Source organism: Oncorhynchus kisutch, linkage group LG20, assembly GCF_002021735.2.
Source record: "Oncorhynchus kisutch isolate 150728-3 linkage group LG20, Okis_V2, whole genome shotgun sequence".
In the NCBI taxonomy this organism is placed as follows: Eukaryota; Metazoa; Chordata; class Actinopteri; order Salmoniformes; family Salmonidae; genus Oncorhynchus; species Oncorhynchus kisutch.
The window spans coordinates 34,778,093-34,795,914 of NC_034193.2; the positions used below are offsets into that span (position 1 = coordinate 34,778,093).

At 43.2% G+C, this 17,822-nt stretch overlaps 1 protein-coding gene and 1 long non-coding RNA gene across 3 annotated transcripts; both read right to left on the bottom strand.

Annotated features, from left to right (window-relative positions):
• Positions 1–8,602: 8,602 nt before the first annotated feature.
• LOC116355407 (TOG array regulator of axonemal microtubules protein 2-like) lies at positions 8,603–16,874 on the bottom strand. Its single transcript, XM_031799100.1, has 8 exons — positions 16,313–16,874; positions 15,656–15,917; positions 15,188–15,311; positions 14,886–14,991; positions 14,519–14,754; positions 13,429–13,587; positions 12,260–12,391; positions 8,603–8,779 (listed from the first exon to the last, which is right to left on the bottom strand). Exons 1-8 carry the CDS (start codon positions 16,793–16,795, stop codon positions 8,719–8,721), a joined length of 1,563 nt encoding a protein of 520 aa, XP_031654960.1. The 5' UTR covers positions 16,796–16,874; the 3' UTR covers positions 8,603–8,718.
• LOC116355379 (uncharacterized) lies at positions 9,315–10,664 on the bottom strand. Of its 2 annotated transcripts, none has more exons than XR_004204395.1 (2): positions 10,614–10,664; positions 9,315–9,778 (listed from the first exon to the last, which is right to left on the bottom strand). It is a non-coding gene; the product is annotated as an uncharacterized LOC116355379 (long non-coding RNA). The 2 variants fall into 2 exon arrangements; XR_004204396.1 differs by lacking the exon at positions 10,614–10,664 and adding an exon at positions 10,106–10,151.
• Positions 16,875–17,822: the final 948 nt, after the last annotated feature.

The following is a 17,822-nucleotide window of genomic DNA, read 5'->3' on the forward strand; positions in this document are numbered from 1 at the left end:
TTCAGGGCTCTGTGGTTAGGGGGTCCCATATGCAGGACTTGCTTAAAAGTACCACGGCTGCCCACAAGGTTGCTGATGACCGAAGGCCTCCCGGCTGGCGTCAGTTTCTTAAGGCCCTGGCAATCCTCAACATCCCCCTCTCCGGTGTACCCAACCATAAGCTTCGTCAACAGATTCAAGCTTTAAAACAAAAGCCTTCAACGAGATACAGCACCCCTAAAGATGCCCCAACGACACCGGCCCCATATGAAAGCGATGATGCTAACTCATTTACTCCCATGAACGTCTCAGGACCTTTTCCTAAACCCGATCTCTCGGCGTGGTTAGACTTTTGAAAATGACTTTTGAATGACTATGATTAAATTCAATAAATTTTTTATTTGAAAAATAAGCAAGTTAACATTTGTGGCATTCTTGAAACATATGACGTGAGCATACGCCTTGATTACGCGTTCTTAAAGGACACACATTTGAACACTTTTGATATTTTCTAACAAAACAAGATACAAGGTTATCATTACTTCTTAAATCATCCTTATAAAGAGACATAACATCTTCAAAAGAAACTCCCCGGGCTCTTTGGCACAGGTAAAATACACAGTGGTGACCGCATGTAGTGGAAAGGTTATCTTGCACTTGTTTGATGTTGTAGTAGATCTTTGTACCGTTTAGGGTCAAAAAATCTTTAATAGATTTAGGGAAATGTGAAAAACCGGGGGGAAAGCCATAGGAATCAAAAAAAGTTGAGATTTTTCGTCCCCCTTCCTGTTCTAATGTCATAGCTAGCCAATGTTCACCAGGCATGTGTTTAGGATGGGTATTGACAATAAACATTGCAGGCCTCTCAGACCATATCTCAATAGGTAATTCATCACAAGCCAACACTCCACAAAATTGTTTTCCAATCAAGCGGCTCATGAGACCGTCCAACTCTTGGGTATTCATGTCTTTGTTCAAAGGTCCTTAATAATAATCCACTAAGACCTGTCTTCGGGCATTCACTTCCAAGATTGAATCAGAGCATGCGTAAACAATCATGCTAACTGTACAGGCTAAAGGTGTACGGAAACGCATTTCCAGCCTGAGGTTACCTTGGGACACCACAGACAGATTTCCTGAGGTGTCATCATCAGGTGATAAATTGAAAGCATACAATGTGTAACCCTCTGCAAAATCATTTCTGTCAATAGGTAAAGAGAGATCTTTTAGATGTCGCCCTGTAGCCAGGAATAGATTGTAAAATTCTCGCACAGATATGTTGTTATTAAATTGTGGTTGGAAAGCCTTCGCCGGAACCTGACGTCCGTCCTGACAGAGCGCTACATACTCTGCATTGAAGTGCTGAAAATTAAAGGGTTTTTTATCTAAACTGCCCGTATTAGAGGCGTGATCAACCAGACCTATAACCACATATCTAGGTAAAGGGCCTAGAAATAGGTTTTCTTGACTGCAGATTCTACTGCCCACAGGTATGCTAAAGGTTTTCATGGTAATTCTTTGGAGAGGGTAAAGGGCATTTCCTTTCATCAAAGCATGTGAGTGACCCAGGCGCACGGCCGGAGATACAGATACTTTTTTAATAAAAAGGGTTGCCCCCAACACTTTCAAACTAAAATCCCCGTCTTGGGGAGACATCAGGCAAAAATCATCCTTGGCCCTGGTTAATTTTAATCTTAAATCAACCGAATTTAAGAGTAACCGTTCTTGAAAGAAAATGTCAGAGTGTATAGGGCCTAGCAAATGAAACTCTCGAGATTCGGCGCAGTAGCGAGCTCGTGCCGCTAGTCCTTTGTTTGCACCGGTGGAAGGGTCTGTCGATTCCATAGAGGCTCCTGCAGTATCCTTGCTAAACAGCCCGGCGCTAAATTGGGTTTTGAGAGTGTCTTCGGAGTAGTTTAGTAAACACTCCATGATGGCTCTATAAGGGTATGTAGCGCTGCTTTGACTGATTAGGCGTTCACCCAAAGTCACATCAACTTGGGAGAAAATGGTGGCCAAGGGGTAATTAATGAGACTCACTTTGGCATCGTCTGCAATATTAGACCCATCTCTTTTGGTCACTTTTAGACGTAAATGCACCAAGGTGTTGTTGAGGTCCAGATAGTTGTCACCATGGCCTGGTATGAAAAATTCGATAGGCCCGTTATCGGTAATAGCAGAGAGAGGGGCTATCTCCACATAACTGGATCTATCTATTGAATGCTGCGTTAACGGTGCCGTGAAAAGATCAAGTTCTGTCTTTATAGCTTCAGAGGACATTCGATGTAAAAGAGCCATGTCACTTATTCTTTTAGAAAATACTTCCTAGTATTCTTTTAGCCTGTTTTGGTACAGACCTCCTCACTTTACCCCGTCTTTGACTTAATGAGGTTCTTTTAACAGTTAACCGCCGCTTTTTAGGTGCCGGTCTACGCCTTAAACCAGGGGGTCTCTTTTTTGGCCTTCGAGACAATATCATAAGCCCCGAGCCTTCTTGATGCTCCACCTCTGGTGACGCCCTTCGGGTCATAGCATTGGCTACAACCTCACTTACTATATTTTTAGCCGCTGATTTTAAATGTGGTTTGGCTATGCTGAAGCCTCTCTTCATAAACGGTAAAACCATCCTGAAGAGGTTACGGAATATACCGCCTATCCCCGAACCATACATTGTCGGCGCTCCATGATATCCTGGTAGTCCATTACCCACTTGATCCACATAGTATGAAACATAACGGTTAGGGTCGAGCTGATGGTGCTCCATAACACTTTTATTTGTATTATGTTTATAAATATAATACAGCTATTATATATGTAGAGAGGTTTTGGTGGGTCTAAAGTGGAGTTTTACAATCGTTTTACCATAAGTAAATTCAATGTTTTCGTTCTGATCCGTTTTAAGCTCAACCAGAATGTTTTCAATATAGTTCTTGCTGACATGTACGTAGTGCGGCTTGTCATAATTGACAGTGACGATGTCCCCATCCTTGCCGTCTATATGAACTGTTCGCAGGAGGGGCACACAGCTGTCTCCGACCCTTTGATAGGTTATGATGTCGGTATAGACAAATATGTTGTAAAAGCCTGCATGTATATCCGCAGGGAATGGGAATAATTTATCGTTCACATACGTCCATTTATTGGGACCCATCCCCAACATGTAGGATAAATTACCGCTGGTCTTTATACCTCCGTTAGCAGGCCCTGAGATTTGTATCCTTTTATGGATTGGATTGTAGAATAGGAATATTTCCATCTTGTTCAGGGTTAGGTGTTCATTCAACTCTGAGACGATCCTGTCGACGGTTCTATAGAAACCTTTTTTAAGCTTAATAAGTTTCGCAGGTTCCGAGAACCTTTTGCAATAAAAATCACGGTCCTTAGCTTTGATATTATACCAACTATGGGGGTATGTAATCTCGCTGAGACCTACTTCCCAAGCCTCTGATAACTCTATAGGCTTTGGAAAATTGGTTGTATACTTCGAACTCTGATTATTACGATATATCTGTGCCGACGCATTACTGGGGAGAGTCAGGTAGAAGCCGCTGTGTTCCATGATGCCCAACTGTGTACACGCGAATGATGCGCTAGTTATCATGACTAGGGGTTTAAATTAACCCCCGTTGCCTCCACCACATCCTGCTCCAATACCCAACTGTTGAACTTTTGAGGCCAGTTTTTCCAGCGGACCAGTAACCATTTTTTACCCTTTTCTCTCTTCTGATCTAGAATCTCCTCCACGTGAAAGACTTTGTCTTTACCCAACTGGACCTTCTGTAATTCCTTCTCATAAAAAGATCCCTCTATAAGATCCCCGTCATAATCTTTTAATTTGTAGACCGGCGGAATGCGTGGCAGACATTCGGTAACGGTAAACAACTCCGAGCTAAAGCCTTGTTCGTATTTTTTGTCGAAAACACCCCTCAACTTTGATATACGCACCAAGTCACCCACTAGGAATTTAAAAGTCATTTTTTTCTTACGGCGAAGTGGGAACAAACCATACATATTTTTAAAGACTTGAAAAGAGTTTTCCGAAGAGACCTCCGAGGGCTTCATACGTATAGTCTTATGGTAGCTGTGGTTGTACCCGTTTACTAAATCCTGAACTATGTCTGTATATCGGTTGGTGTTGTGAGCTGTAAAATAGCGCCACATCCGCTCTTTCAAAGTCCTATTAAAGCGTTCCACAACCGAAGCTTTCAAATCAGAGCCTGTAGCAAAATGTACTATATTATACTTATTCATTAGCTTCTGAAATGTTTTATTAAAAAATTCTTTTCCGCCATCCGTCTGCACTTTCTTGGGGGCGCCTCCTGCCTTCAAGATCGATTCAAAGGCCCTGGTCACCTCTGCCCCGCTCTTATTTTTTAACACCCTTACATAGGCTAATTTAGAGAAAATATCTATAACCGTTAGCATGTAGCGATTTCCATCATTTTTATCGGCAAGGGACTGCATGTCACATAGATCCGCCTGAAATTGGGATAATGGATGCGTAGAAAAAACTCTATTTCTTGGAAAATGTTTTCTTACAGGTTTATGTAGAGTGTAGGCATCTTGCTCTGATAACCATTCATTCACTTTAGCATCGCTTAACAGACTACCTGTTTCTTCGACTATAGCTCTCTGTAAACGCTCTTTACCCCCATAAGACCCGGGGTTAGAGGGATTATAATATATGTTTTTCAACAGCTGCTCAGCCATCCTTCTTGCCTCTCTGAGGTACAATAACTGTAATGAGCCACTTTCATATAACGACAACATTTCAGTTTGTGAATTTTTATTTTAAGAATGCAACAATTATTACGTATACAGACAATTCAGGATTTGTTGCAAGATACAAGTCCCCGTTTTCTCAACAATCACAGCATGCAACACCCTGTATATATTGTTTAGATTTACAGGTTTGTTTCGCTGAATTTTTAAAACACACACGTCTGATATATAAGTATATAAACAACAAATATGATACACATTCACATTAAAGGGTGGTTCAAACAAATAATGTAAAATCTTAGCCAAAGTTATTTCTAGTTCTTCAGAATCCTCAACAAGCCTTGATACCATATGTGACCATTGTAAACTCTCGCCCGTATGTCGGACATGTTTCATGATTTGCTCCATTTTTAACACACGCTCTACAATAACCCCTGTATTGTGGGTTGTGTAGAACTTTACATTGTTCACTTTATTTTCAATAATCTGATGCATAACATTTGTAAGGTCTCTCAAAAGAAAAAATGTATTTATTCGCTCAAACATCGTAGACACATAGTTACCCATAGCTCTAAATAAACAAAATGTCACTCGGTCTCTTGGGATTTATTGAGCCAGAAAAGCATCACATCAGCCACCACAGCTTCCCTGTATTTGTTGTCGTCCACCAGGGTGTGTCGGATTTCTTTGAGTTTCTCATGGATGAAGATGGCCTCCTTCAGTTCATGTAGGAAGGCTTCGGTTACCCCGTAAACTCTAGGGATAGACGGCGCAATACCCATAGACTCCAGGGCGATGACCAGCGCTGGTATAAAACGGCAGGACCACAGTCTTTTCACCAGCTCCTCAAAATGATTGAAAAAGTAGTATCTAGGAGGGTCGTAGAGGCAAGGATGACGACGCTGGCTGGGATGATTGATCTCACAGCCGATGCATTTTTCTCGTATATATTCGCCAATCACCACGTTTAAAAGTGTAGCTACAGAGGCCTTGATTGTATCCACAAAAATAGTACTGGCCACCCCATCAAACACATCCTCAGGCTGGGTAAATGTCGGGGGTGTCACGGGTCTTGCCAGGGGTGCGTAGAGTGTAGGGCTTCGTGGCATAGAGTCTTTAGTGTCGGGCCCCCATGACGTAGTGGCTTCCTCGTAGATGGTCTGGAGATCCATGGTGTATGCTGAAATGAAGAACTGGCTGCTTTTTTTCTTTTTATTGTAGAACAAGGCCATTGGGTATCTGGGGGGCGGGGTTAAAGCATCCGCTTACTTAGTTTTCTTCTGACGCTGTATCTTCTTGAGGCTCTTTTGCATCGTAATCTTTACGATTCGTATATATTATGCACTTCTTTAAATGAACAAGGCTCTGACGCTGTTGGCTCTGTACAAAGAGAGCATCCAACGGTTGCAACATTTTCAATTCCAGTACATCCCAACTCTTAAAAGGAATAAGCAGACGCAGTCGGGTATCCCCAGTCAGGCCACCACCCCTAAGGTTGTGGTTTCGGATTGCCTCGGTGCCGATATAGAACTCCACGCTGCCGCACGGTCGGCCATTCTTTCTTTGTATTTTCACCCTGTGAAATATTTGTCCTGAGGAGTCCGGGGTACCTTCCCAACGGGTCTCGTGGCCCGTGAACACACTATACCCCTTGGTGATAAGGCTCAGTTCAGGACACACAACCTTGCGAAAAACCGACCAGTCTTCAACACCATATTCCAAGCCTACAGTCTGGTCTGTATATTCTTCTCCTTCATCTACCGTATAGAGGGTCACTCTACAGGCCAGGTAATCAAACCGATACCCCCACTGCTGGCCATTAGACATCAACACTTGATCTGTCAGAGCATTTGCTGGCGGTATTTGGGTTCTATACACATTTAAAAAACGTTTTTTTGGCGCATCATATATTGCTGGTTGATACTTTGCCCTTGCTCTATGGGCAACCCGAGGGCCTGCTTCAGTTGTTACCGTCATCACTTGTTTGGTACCGATCCCAAATTCCATGGTTATTCTTAAGATCTTGTGCACTCTTAAACAGGTATTGTTCAGGCGCTTTATAAGGGGCATTAACCAACCCAAACCGTGAGAAACAGTAACAGGTTGACCTGACACATGGTCACTTACTCAACCCTGGGCATGCACCCTTCTACATGACATAGGGTCATAAATCATTACATAGGGTCATAAATCAGGCTTGGGTCATCAATCATTAACGGCCTGTCAAATGGACCCTTACTCACCCCATAGCCCCCACCTAACCAGGCTTGCCTATCAGGCTTGGGTCATCAATCATTAACGGCCTGTCAAATGGACCCTTACTCACCCCATAGCCCCCACCTAACCAGGCTTGCCTGACCAGAAGACATGCACACGTCATCACTACATAGGGTTCACATAGCGTTCACATAGGTTCACATAGGGTCATCAATCAAAATTTTGACACGTGACATCTACTTTAATCTCTCTGATATTAGTGCCAACATAAACTGAATTTCAGATTCAACATCATATCGCTGCATAAACTCTAGTGTGCCTGGTTTGGCCAACGATTACTCCACATTGTGGCCCTCCAGGAAAAATAAGTCTGACTTCCTCCCTATAGGCTGTCTCATCGTCGTTGGTGATCAGGCCCTACCACAGTCGTGTCATTGGCAAACTTAATGATGGTGTTGGAGCCGCAGGTAAACATGGAGTACAGGAAGGGACTAAGCAGGCACCCCTGAGGGGTCCCTGTGTTGAGGGATATGAAATGGCCTACCCTCACCACCTGGGGGCGGCTCATTAGGAAATGACAGGATCCAGACGCAACTGGTTTCAAGTGGCCTTAGGGTAATATATTAACATTCCAGTTTGATCAGGTTAAGATCTGAAGAGTTCAAAAGAGGTTTGAATGTTAAATGCAATGATATACATTCTCAATAAGTTAACACTGTAGGCTGCTGTTGTGTATAGCGTATTAGACTTGGAGGGCTATAGTTGTTTTCTCCAAGGCACAGGTATGGAACAAAACATGCAAGGAGGAGGACTAAAATGAACTTCAAAATATCAAGGAAGTGGGATTCAAACATGTGTTAAATCATACAGAAATATGCATGCCAGAGGGACCATTTGAAACAAAATAGTAAAATAATTTCTTTGTGGGAAGCATTACATAATTTTTTTAATGTGAAATCATACAAATCTGCCATTTCAATTAAAATACATTACTGCATTCAAAAACCCATCTCGTAGAATTTGATTAGGGTTATTAGTCACAATTTGCAGGAGTAGAAAGGTTCATGTTCCCTTAAAGAGTTCAAGTATGCCCCATAACTTCCTCCAGTAGCCTCTAACATCAACCTAACTCCAAACTGCAGTAGTGAGTGAAACTCGTCTATAGTTGATGCCTGATAGTCGTGCTGGTTTGCAGCATATGCATTCTCCATCTTGTGTCAACATGCGCAAGACTGTAGAAAACCCACTCAAACATGTTTCTGTAAAACACGAGTAGCAGCAGAGAAAGAAAAAGATCAAATTTCAGTACAAATAAATAGGATCGATTGAGCATGTCACACCTGAAGAAAGGACTCTCACGATGGCCGTCTTCGACACTCTGACAGCTGACATCCAAGCAGGTGAGTAACACTTAGAGAGCACTCTGACAGGTGCCGTTTGTCATGACATCTTACCAGAACCTTTCAACTGGCCAGTGTTAAGAAGCTACGGTTTGCATTTGTTTACATCCTGATCCTCTTTTTTCCCCTTTCCAGGGGATGTTGCTGTGGTCATCCCGGGTGTCACGTCCTTGGTGACGTGTGGGGTGACATCCGGGATGACCACAGCAACATCCCCTACGGGAGGCATTTGTGCATTTGTGGGGTGACATCCGGGATGACCACAGCAACATCCCCTACGGTTTGCATTTGTTTACATCCTGATCCTCTTTTTTCCCCTTTCCAGGGGATGTTGCTGTGGTCATCCCGGATGTCACCCCACACGTCACCAAGGACGTGACACTGGATGTTCCATGCAGAGCTAGGAAAGGGGCAGTCCAGCGATTATTTTGCAGGCTTTGGAGGGCAGTGTGCTGCTGCGCCTGCCACAAGGAAGAGGAGGAACAATATTAATTATTCATCAGACCTTCAGAAATGGGATTGAACCATAGACCATTAAATTATTTGCATTATAATTGGACTCAATTCTGCTTTTCTTCTGTTTACTACTTAATTTCAGAATTTCTATAAACTTTCACTTTGTAAGTGTGGATTAGGTTGTGTAAATAAGTGGGAAACATCACAATTTTAATGCTTTGAATAATTTACTTTGTACATTAAAAAATATATGTATTATTTGACAACAAAAAAACAGAGGGCGCTCAACCAACGTTGAGTTGAGGTGCAACCAAAAATGTGATCATCATCATAGAAAAGGAAAAAGCGCAACTCTTGCTCACTATAAAAAAAATGCATTGTTTTATTCAGGCAAGGTTAAAAGATTAACGTTTCGGCCTAGTCTATGATGATATACAAGTTGTGTTTGCCCAGTAAAAGGGTGACCCAGACTAACCCTGGTTCCTAAGGGTTGAAGACAGTGAAAAATGATCATTAAGTAAATGGGACTTTTCTATTCCCGAATAAAAATCTTTAATGAACATGAATTTAAATACAATTGACTTGAGGATCAGAGCAGGCAGGCTGACTGGCTAGCGCTGAAAGCCCTCTGCCTCTAACGCTGTGTGGTTCATCTCAACCAAGAGGTTGTGTGGGTTGTCTTTCTCTCTGTGGGTGTGAATCACTATGACCTCTCCCTCTGCCTGCCATTTGGCTGACCAGAAGCCTTCTGCTCTTTCTTGCTCACATCCTCTATCTAACACCTCTTCCACCTCCTCTTTCTGGCTGTGTTCGACTGAGGTCACTCGTTCTCTCTCCCTGGGTGTTGGATAGTTCCTCCTCCTCTGTGTCTTTGTGATGGTGGAGGGAGTTATCCTGTTCCGGCTCCCTCTAAGTGGGTATATCGTAATCTCTTTCGGTGTGTTGAGGGGTTCAGTGGTTTTGGAGGGAGTCTGAAGTTCGATCTCTAGCGATGAGTGTGGGGTCTGTCAAATCAAATCAAATGTATTTTTATAGCCCTTCGTACATCAGCTGATATCTCAAAGTGCTGCACAGAAACCCAGCCTAAAACCCCAAACAGCAAGCAATGCAGGTGTAGAAGCACGGTGGCTCGGAAAAACTCCCTAGAAAGGCCAAAACCTAGGAAGAAACCTAGAGAGGAACCAGGCTATGAGGGGTGGCCAGTCCTCTTCTGGCTGTGCCGGGTGGAGATTATAACAGAACATGGCCAAGATGTTCAAATGTTCATAAATGACCAGCATGGTCAAATAATAATAAACACAATAGTTGTCGGGGGTGAAGCAAGTCAGCACCTCAGGAGTAAATGTCAGTTGGCTTTTCATAGCCGATTATTAAGAGTATCTCTACCATCCTGCTGTCTCTAGAGAGTTGAAAACAGCAGGTCTGGGACAGGAGGACGTCCGGTGAACAGGTCAGGGTTCCATAGCCACAGGCAAAACAGCTGAAACTGGAGAAGCAGCACGGTCGGGTGGACTGGGGACAGCAAGGAGTCATCATGCCAGGTAGTACTGAGGGATGTTCCTAGGGCTCAGGTCCTCCGAGAGAGAGAAAGAAAGAGAGAATTAGAGAGAGCATACTTAAATTCACACAGGACACTGGATAAGACAGGAGAAGTACTCCAGATATAACAAACTGACCCTAGCCCCCCGACACATAAACTACTGCAGCATAAATACTGGAGGCTGAGACAGGAGGGGTCAGGAGACACTGTGGCACCATCTGATGATACCCCCGGACAGGGCCAAACAGGAAGGATATAACCCCACACCACTAGAGGGATATCTTCAACCACCAACTTACCATCCTGAGACAAGGCCGAGTATAGCCCACAAAGATCTCCGCCACGGCACAACCCAAAAGGGCGCGCCAACCCAGACAGGAAGATCATGTCAGTGACTCAACCTACTCAAGTGACGCACCCCTCCTAAGGACGGCATGGAAGAGCACCAGTAAGAAAATTGATATGCAACATCCCCACTAAAAATGTTTAAATGCTCAGGAATTTCTACAAAATATGCACAAATTTATATATAACATGGCTACAAACTATGAAACGAGCTCACGAAATGTAAAACGTCCACGTACTGTAATATACGTCCACAATTTTTTTAGTTTTGGATGTTATGATGATATTCCCTGGAGGTTGGGGCCCACAGGGCAGGTGCCCTGCGTGCCCATTCGGTAATCTGGCCCTGATCATCAAGTTAAACCACAGGTATTGTTGTTACACATCCTCACACTGTCTTGGAGGATAAAACTGAGACTGTAGCCAGCTTCCATTTTACCTCATTTTATTGTCCAAAGAATGTTCCCATAGTCCAGAAGTATTGGATGAAAATCCACAATGTTGGTGCCATACAGGAGCACTGACCAGTCTGTCTCCAAAAGAGGACTGCTGGTTTTGAGGATGGTGTGGAGGTCAGTGGTTGATGATCTGAGCACCCCCTGAGATGGTGAGTATGGTTTCAGTAGACCACTATTGAGCTGGTAGATCAGATAGGAGCTTTGAGGAAAGGTAATTTAGTGCTTTGAATGTGGTTCATATGGCCTTATAGTGGATTCAGGACTTGGACAAGGAGTCAATGCAGTTTAAAGATGCATTTTACATGGGGGTTGGATGATAGTGTCAAATTTCTTAGAATGAGAGAAAATATTGGAGTTTGGGGGCTGGAGGGGATAATAGTCAAGTTGGGAAATGTGCAAATATTTACATACAAATATATAGTCAAGTTGGGGATGATTCAGATATTCCTGTTGAAAAAGAGAAAAGACAGAAAGATATAATCTTACAGTATTGTAACGTTCTGGGTGTAGTGGGTGAGAAGTCAGGCGCAGGAAGCAGAGAGTTCAGGGTAGTGCTAATTTAATGCACAAAACGGCGAACATAAGCCAACCCCACGAAAACACAGGGACTTAAACTGTCCAGCAAAACCCACGAAATGGGAAACATGTAACCCACAGACGTGCACACAAGTTACACAAAACAATCCCGCACAAAGAGCAGGCGGGCCGGCTGGCTAATAAAGCCCAAGTAATCAGCAAATACACAACAGGTGTAACCAATAAACAGACAAGGAGGGGGAGGAAAGAATCAGTGGCAGCTAGTAGGCCGGTGACGACGACCGCCGAGCGCCACCCGAACGGGAAGGGGAGCCACCTTCGGTAAGAGTTGTGACAAGGATATTAAATTCATCCCTTTGGGCCAAAACTGGTTGAATAAACTTTTCCACCTCATTTCAACAACAAGAAAATCTATGTGATGACGGTGAATCAACGCTGAAAACTCAATTGGATTTTTTTCCCCCAACTTTTAACCAACATTTTTGGTTCCCAAATTTAAATCAAAACTAGACATGGATCTGATGTCTGTGCCCAGTGGGATTGGATTTCTGTAATCATATCAGCTCATTTGTTACACTTCTTCTAATCATCCAGAGAGAATGTACCTTTCTTTGAGGTTAACCTTTGAGATGACCTCCCTCAAGGATTCTCTCTCTTTCCTCGGAGCAAATTTGTCCCACATTTTAGGAAAGTCGCCATTGGTGGCCATGTTGCTCAAGATATTCCGACCATGATGCCTGTGGACAAAGATATGAATATCATCTTAAACGTGCAACATATCAAATCATTTCTGCTGTCTGTGATTAAAAACAGTACTCAATTGATGGCAACCTGAGAAAAAATAAGGCATACATTAGGTAGAATTTGCAAGAGGGTCAGTTTGAGCAATGTACCGCATTACCTGATCTACAAATCATCTCAACAATATAACAACTGGGTTTTAACCATTCGTTATTATGAAAATCTAAGTGAATCTGCACAGCACTTGGCTCAGACCATTGTGATCAAGTAGGGTTGTCTTCATTAGGCACCAAACAGATGGAAGGAAACTGAATCAGGTACTGACTATTTGGACTCATTTACATTTGTAATTTTTACACCAATTTCGTGGTATCCAATAGGTAGTTACAGTCTTTGCCCATCGCTGCAACTCCCGTAAATACTCTGGAGATGCGAAGGTCGAGAGCCGTGCGTCCTCCGAAACACAACCCAGCCAAGCCGTACTGCTTCTTGACACAATGCCCGCTTAACCTGGAAGCACCAATGTGTCGGAGGAAACGCCATACACCTGCCGACCGTGTCCGTGCATTGCACCCCGCCCACCACAGGAGGTCGCTAGTTGGCGATGGGAGAAGAACATCCCTGCTGGCCAAACATCCCGGCTAAGCTTTTGGCTTTTTAACTTTCAAACCCACATGGGTGCCTGGACTTGGATTGTCCTATGCCACGTAGCACTTATTTGCGTTTATAATTTTTCCTTTTTGTTTTCAATTACTATTCCCCTCCAAGAGAACCTGTGGTTGTTTTGGAATACCTAAAATCCGCAATTCAATCCATGACACCCTTTAGCATAGATGCTGTAGACAGACGACAATGTGGCTTTTAAAGTCAATTTCAATTTGTATTCGTGGTAAACGCTGCAGATGTTGACTCAAGACTAAATTACCTTTAAAAGCTGCATTTTCGGCGATCTAGTGCTTTAGCGAGCCATGGATTGAATCCCGGCCTTAACTGTTATGTTGAAGCAAGCTACTTTACAGGAGGAACTTCCCACCTGACTTCCTGTGAAGGGTCCACAGCCAGTTTACTGACAGCAATCAAGAAACGGTCAGTGAGGTCTTTCTTCCCCGACAGGAGACGAGCCGTCCCCATGACCTCAGCCAGTCTCTCCAGGTGCTGAGCAGTGCAGCTCCTCACCGCAGCGTTACGGTGGCTGAGGAAGGAAAAACAGATCACATCAGTTATATGTCATAGAGATACATGAGTTAGGAGATGAATGATAATGGATTGTATTGATGAAGTCTCATCGATGGATCAAAATGTTCGGTAAGACTTTATATTAAGGTCCCTTAATATACCATTTATAAACTGTTTGTAAGAGTTTACCATTTATGAATCATTATTCCTACCTTTGTAAATGTCAATAAGAAATCTATAAATAGTTATTTACACATTTATAAACGCTATTTTAAATGATTTGTTCATGACTTATCAGATCATTAATAAGGTGTTTGATCATAGTATGTTCACAATTTGTAAATGATTAATAATGTACTACTAATGTACTATAAACCAGTTATAAAGGAGTTACTGTCAAGGCATTTGTTAATGGTTGATTAATGGTTTGACTCACCATTTATATACATATTTATAAATGTATTTATGAATGTCACAAATGGTGTATTTATTAATGAGTGCATTTATGAATGTGAGTACATGTACTTACGAATACCTCAGTGCCTCACTAATAGCCCCTAATCTAAAGTGTTCACTATATATACTTTATAAATGTTTATAAATGACTTGTTACTCCCCAAAGGCTAGCACACATCAGTAGACAGTACCTCTCCACCAAGGGCTAAAAATAATCTAAATAATGCAATGGTAAAATAAGAAGTACACAACACAAGGAAGTATAAGACATAACAAAAAAATGTGATTCCATTCAAATGTGACGTCTAGCGTTGGGGTGAGTTGCTGCCGGAAGTGTTGTGGAATAACCTAGCATGCTGATGAAAAAGGCAGTTCATTAAAAACTAGCAGTATTTCAATCTTTTCCATTTTGAGGCTTGGATAATGGGATAATTTGTGGAAGTCCGGATCTACCCCTTAGTGAGTGTTAATTGACCCCTCTCCCTCTTTACCTCAGCCCACCAACCAGCAGGGCATTCATGACACGGGTAGGGGTGCAGCTCTGCACCATGTGACCCAGGGCAAAGTTGGCGCCCTGCCGGATGAAGGTGTTGGCCTCGCTGGTTTTGTGCAGCAGCACGCGTGCCGTCCCCTCCACCTCACTGTCCATGGCCCTCTGGAGGTGGACGTACATATCACCCAGTGTGGCCATGGCAGCACAGGACACTGCAGAGCGCAGGTTCTTCACCTGAATCATAATAACACACACAGGACCAGCTATTAATGTTGAGCAGTACAACCCAAGAACATCAGACTTGTTCTCCAAATGTAGCAGATTTGTGCAGATGAATGAATAGGGCAGTGAATGAATACAGCTACCTCATTTATAATGGCAAGACAGATATCATGGAGTTTAGGCATCAGTATGTCCATGTGGTTCTGAGCCATCACACGGAGAAAGGTCAAGCCCTCGATCTTCTTCTCCCTGCAATTCAGTGAAAGAAACGTAAGCATTTTACACAACATTTTCCAAAAACATTAAAATTATGTTCATCAATTAGGACTCTGGTCTCTTAATTTCAGAAGTTTCTACGCTCTGTAGCTAAAATCTACTTTTCCAAGGACACTACACTGTGCTTCCTTTAGCCTAGCTCATGGTCTTGTCTACAGTGAATGCTCACCAGTCATCAGAGGCAGAGTGGAGCAGCTTGAAGGTCTTAGTCAGAGCCTGCTCTGGGTTGGACAGGGGCTGCAATCTGACCTGGTTCTTAATTTGACCCTTTGGCTCACTGGCTGCCATCTTGTCTATGGGTTGACAGCAGACATCTATCTCTCTATGAACTGTATGTATTTATTTATGTATTTACTAATTTCCATATCTGTTTGTAGCTTTTAACACTAGTTCATTATGATATCATTTTAAATTTAGCACATATATTTTTGGTGCTCTCCCTGCTCAGAAACAGGGTCCAATTAACCTTGAGTAAAAGTTATCTCACTGTGAAACAGGCAAATCAAGTGTGGAAAATGTCTTATCCCTGGGCTAAAGCCATTTGTGTCCCTTCCCTTCCTACTGTCTTTCTATCACTCTACCTAGCTTCATCTCCCTGTCTTATTTACATTTGTGTGAATACATGAGAGGGACTGACCTGAGCCGGTGGCAGCCTTTGGCAGGCTAAGGAACCTTATAGGCCGAGGCTGTTTGCTCCTGGGCTTGGTAGGAGGGGGAGCAGGCCTGGGTGGGCTGTCAAGCGACTTGACCGGGGTCCCGACATCCAAGTAGTCACGGAGCTCCGCAGGGGTGTTCATATCCACTGAGCTCAGGCTTCCCAGAGAGCTGGTTGCTATTTCCCCCGTGGACATGGCCGAGCCCAAACTTCTCCTGCCCATGGCCTTCACCTCATGTACCACCTTTGGTGTAGACCAGAAAACAATGCTCCCATCATTGAAATACATATAGAACTAGTATATACATAAACTAATACAGAGAGATCCTGTATTCTAGGATCTATTCTATCATGCTGTTTAAACCGATACCCCCTGTATTTAGCCTCGTTATTGTTATGTCATTGTGTTACTTTAATTATTATTACTTTTTACTTTAGTTTATTTGGTAAATATTTTCTTAACTCTTCTTGAACTGCACTGTTGGTTTCATGGTAAGGTCTACACTTGTTGTGTTCGGCACATGTGATTGATTTGATTTTAAGACATGGAACCACTATCTGTTTTGGCAATTTATCAGTCCAAGTATAATTCTGAACTGCAAATTTTCACATTTACAATAAATTTGAAGTCCATCCTACCTTCCAGTCCTCCTCCTTCAGGTGAGCCTCGATGTCCCTCACCTCCTCCATCAGGTCAATGGGTCCATTGTTGTCAGCACAGCCCTGGTCCGACTGGACATTCAGGGCTTTGACTCCCTGCCTGCCCTTCTTCTTCTTGCCCCTCTTGGAGGGAGCTGCAGTGGGAGGGACGGGAACAGGCCACACGCTACTGCTGCTGAATGACTTATTTACCTGGATGGACTCCAGAGAGTGAGATCCGGGTCGAACTTGGGCTCCGTCCACCCCCACCACGTTCTTCAGTGGGGCCAGAGCTATGTGCTCAAGCCTTCGTGGCAAAGGCCTCGGTGGAGCTTTCGGCCGCGGAATGCACTGAATAGAGGGGACGAAGTGGTGCGCGAAGGTGCTGCCAACCCTGATGAGAGCAGTCCGGACATAATTCTCATGGATAGCACTTATCTTTCTTTGCTTTGCTTCCATGGCCTCTCTTTCAGCTCTCTGCATCTGCAGAAGTCTGGCATCACTGATGAAGCCACGATGGCCCTCTGCGATTGGGTAGCTCTCATGATAGCCCTGGATCACAATGGTACAGTATGAAATGTATAACAGAAGTGAAGAAGGCAAAATAGTTTCTACAGTGTGTCATGAAAAACTTTTAAGCTAAAGGTTTTATGGATGTAGGCCTACTGTATGTTTATGAAACCACAAAATAAACAGTGATATTTTTGGAAAAACGTTTGAAAAACTGATGAGCCTTACAAAACTTGAAAACTTGTCCTGGTCATCCTGTTGGTTTAAAGCCATGTTTTGCTTCCTCAAGTTTTCGATGACGCTCTTCATCTGTGAGTTCTCCTTCTGGAGTTTGTCAAACTCACTTGATTTACTCCCTCGATAAGCCATTGATGATAAATATTAACACTCTCAAAATAAGAACTTAACCTATCTCTGTGAGAGATCTATCATGAAATGAAATTTTGCTTGTCAGATGGAACCAGCAATGATATCATGGCAAGGCTTCCGTTACATTGTGATGTCATAATGGGGTCTGTTGACAGTGCTGAGCACATCAGCACATGAACATTAAATGAAAGTTTTTGATTCCCATATAAAATCATGAATGTGGTGAATTTGTAAATATATATATATATATAAACACAGCAACAACAAAAAAGAACCCTGTCTTTCAAAGATAATTCGTAAAAATCCAAGCCACTTCACAGATCTTCATTGTAAAGGGTTTAAACACTGTTTCCCATGTTTCCCACGCACAATCCCTACATCAGTGCTCAGACTACCCGCAATAAGCTGAGAGGCTGAACTGAGGGCTTGTAGGCCTGTTGTAAGGCAGGTCCTCATTAGACATCACCGGCAACAGCGTCGCCTATGGGCACAAACCCACCGTCGCTGGACCAGAAAGGACTGCCAAAAAGAGTCGCGGTTTCGTCTCACCAGGGGTGATGGTCAGATTTACGTTTATCGTTGAAGGAATGAGCGTTACACCGAGGCCTGTACTCTGGAGCGATATCGATTT

Bases quoted from the DNA above. Each gene is read 5' to 3' on its own strand.
- LOC116355407 (XM_031799100.1), bottom strand. From the start codon at position 16,795: ATGCAGAGAGCTGAAAGAGAGGCCATGGAAGCAAAGCAAAGAAAGATA. The intron at 14,755-14,885 runs GTAGCTGTATTC...ATTATGATTCAG, and splicing joins GTCTTGCCATTATAAATGAG to GTGAAGAACCTGCGCTCTGC. The intron at 8,780-12,259 runs GTACATTCTCTC...TCCTTGTGGCAG, and splicing joins AAGGTTAACCTCAAAGAAAG to GCGCAGCAGCACACTGCCCT.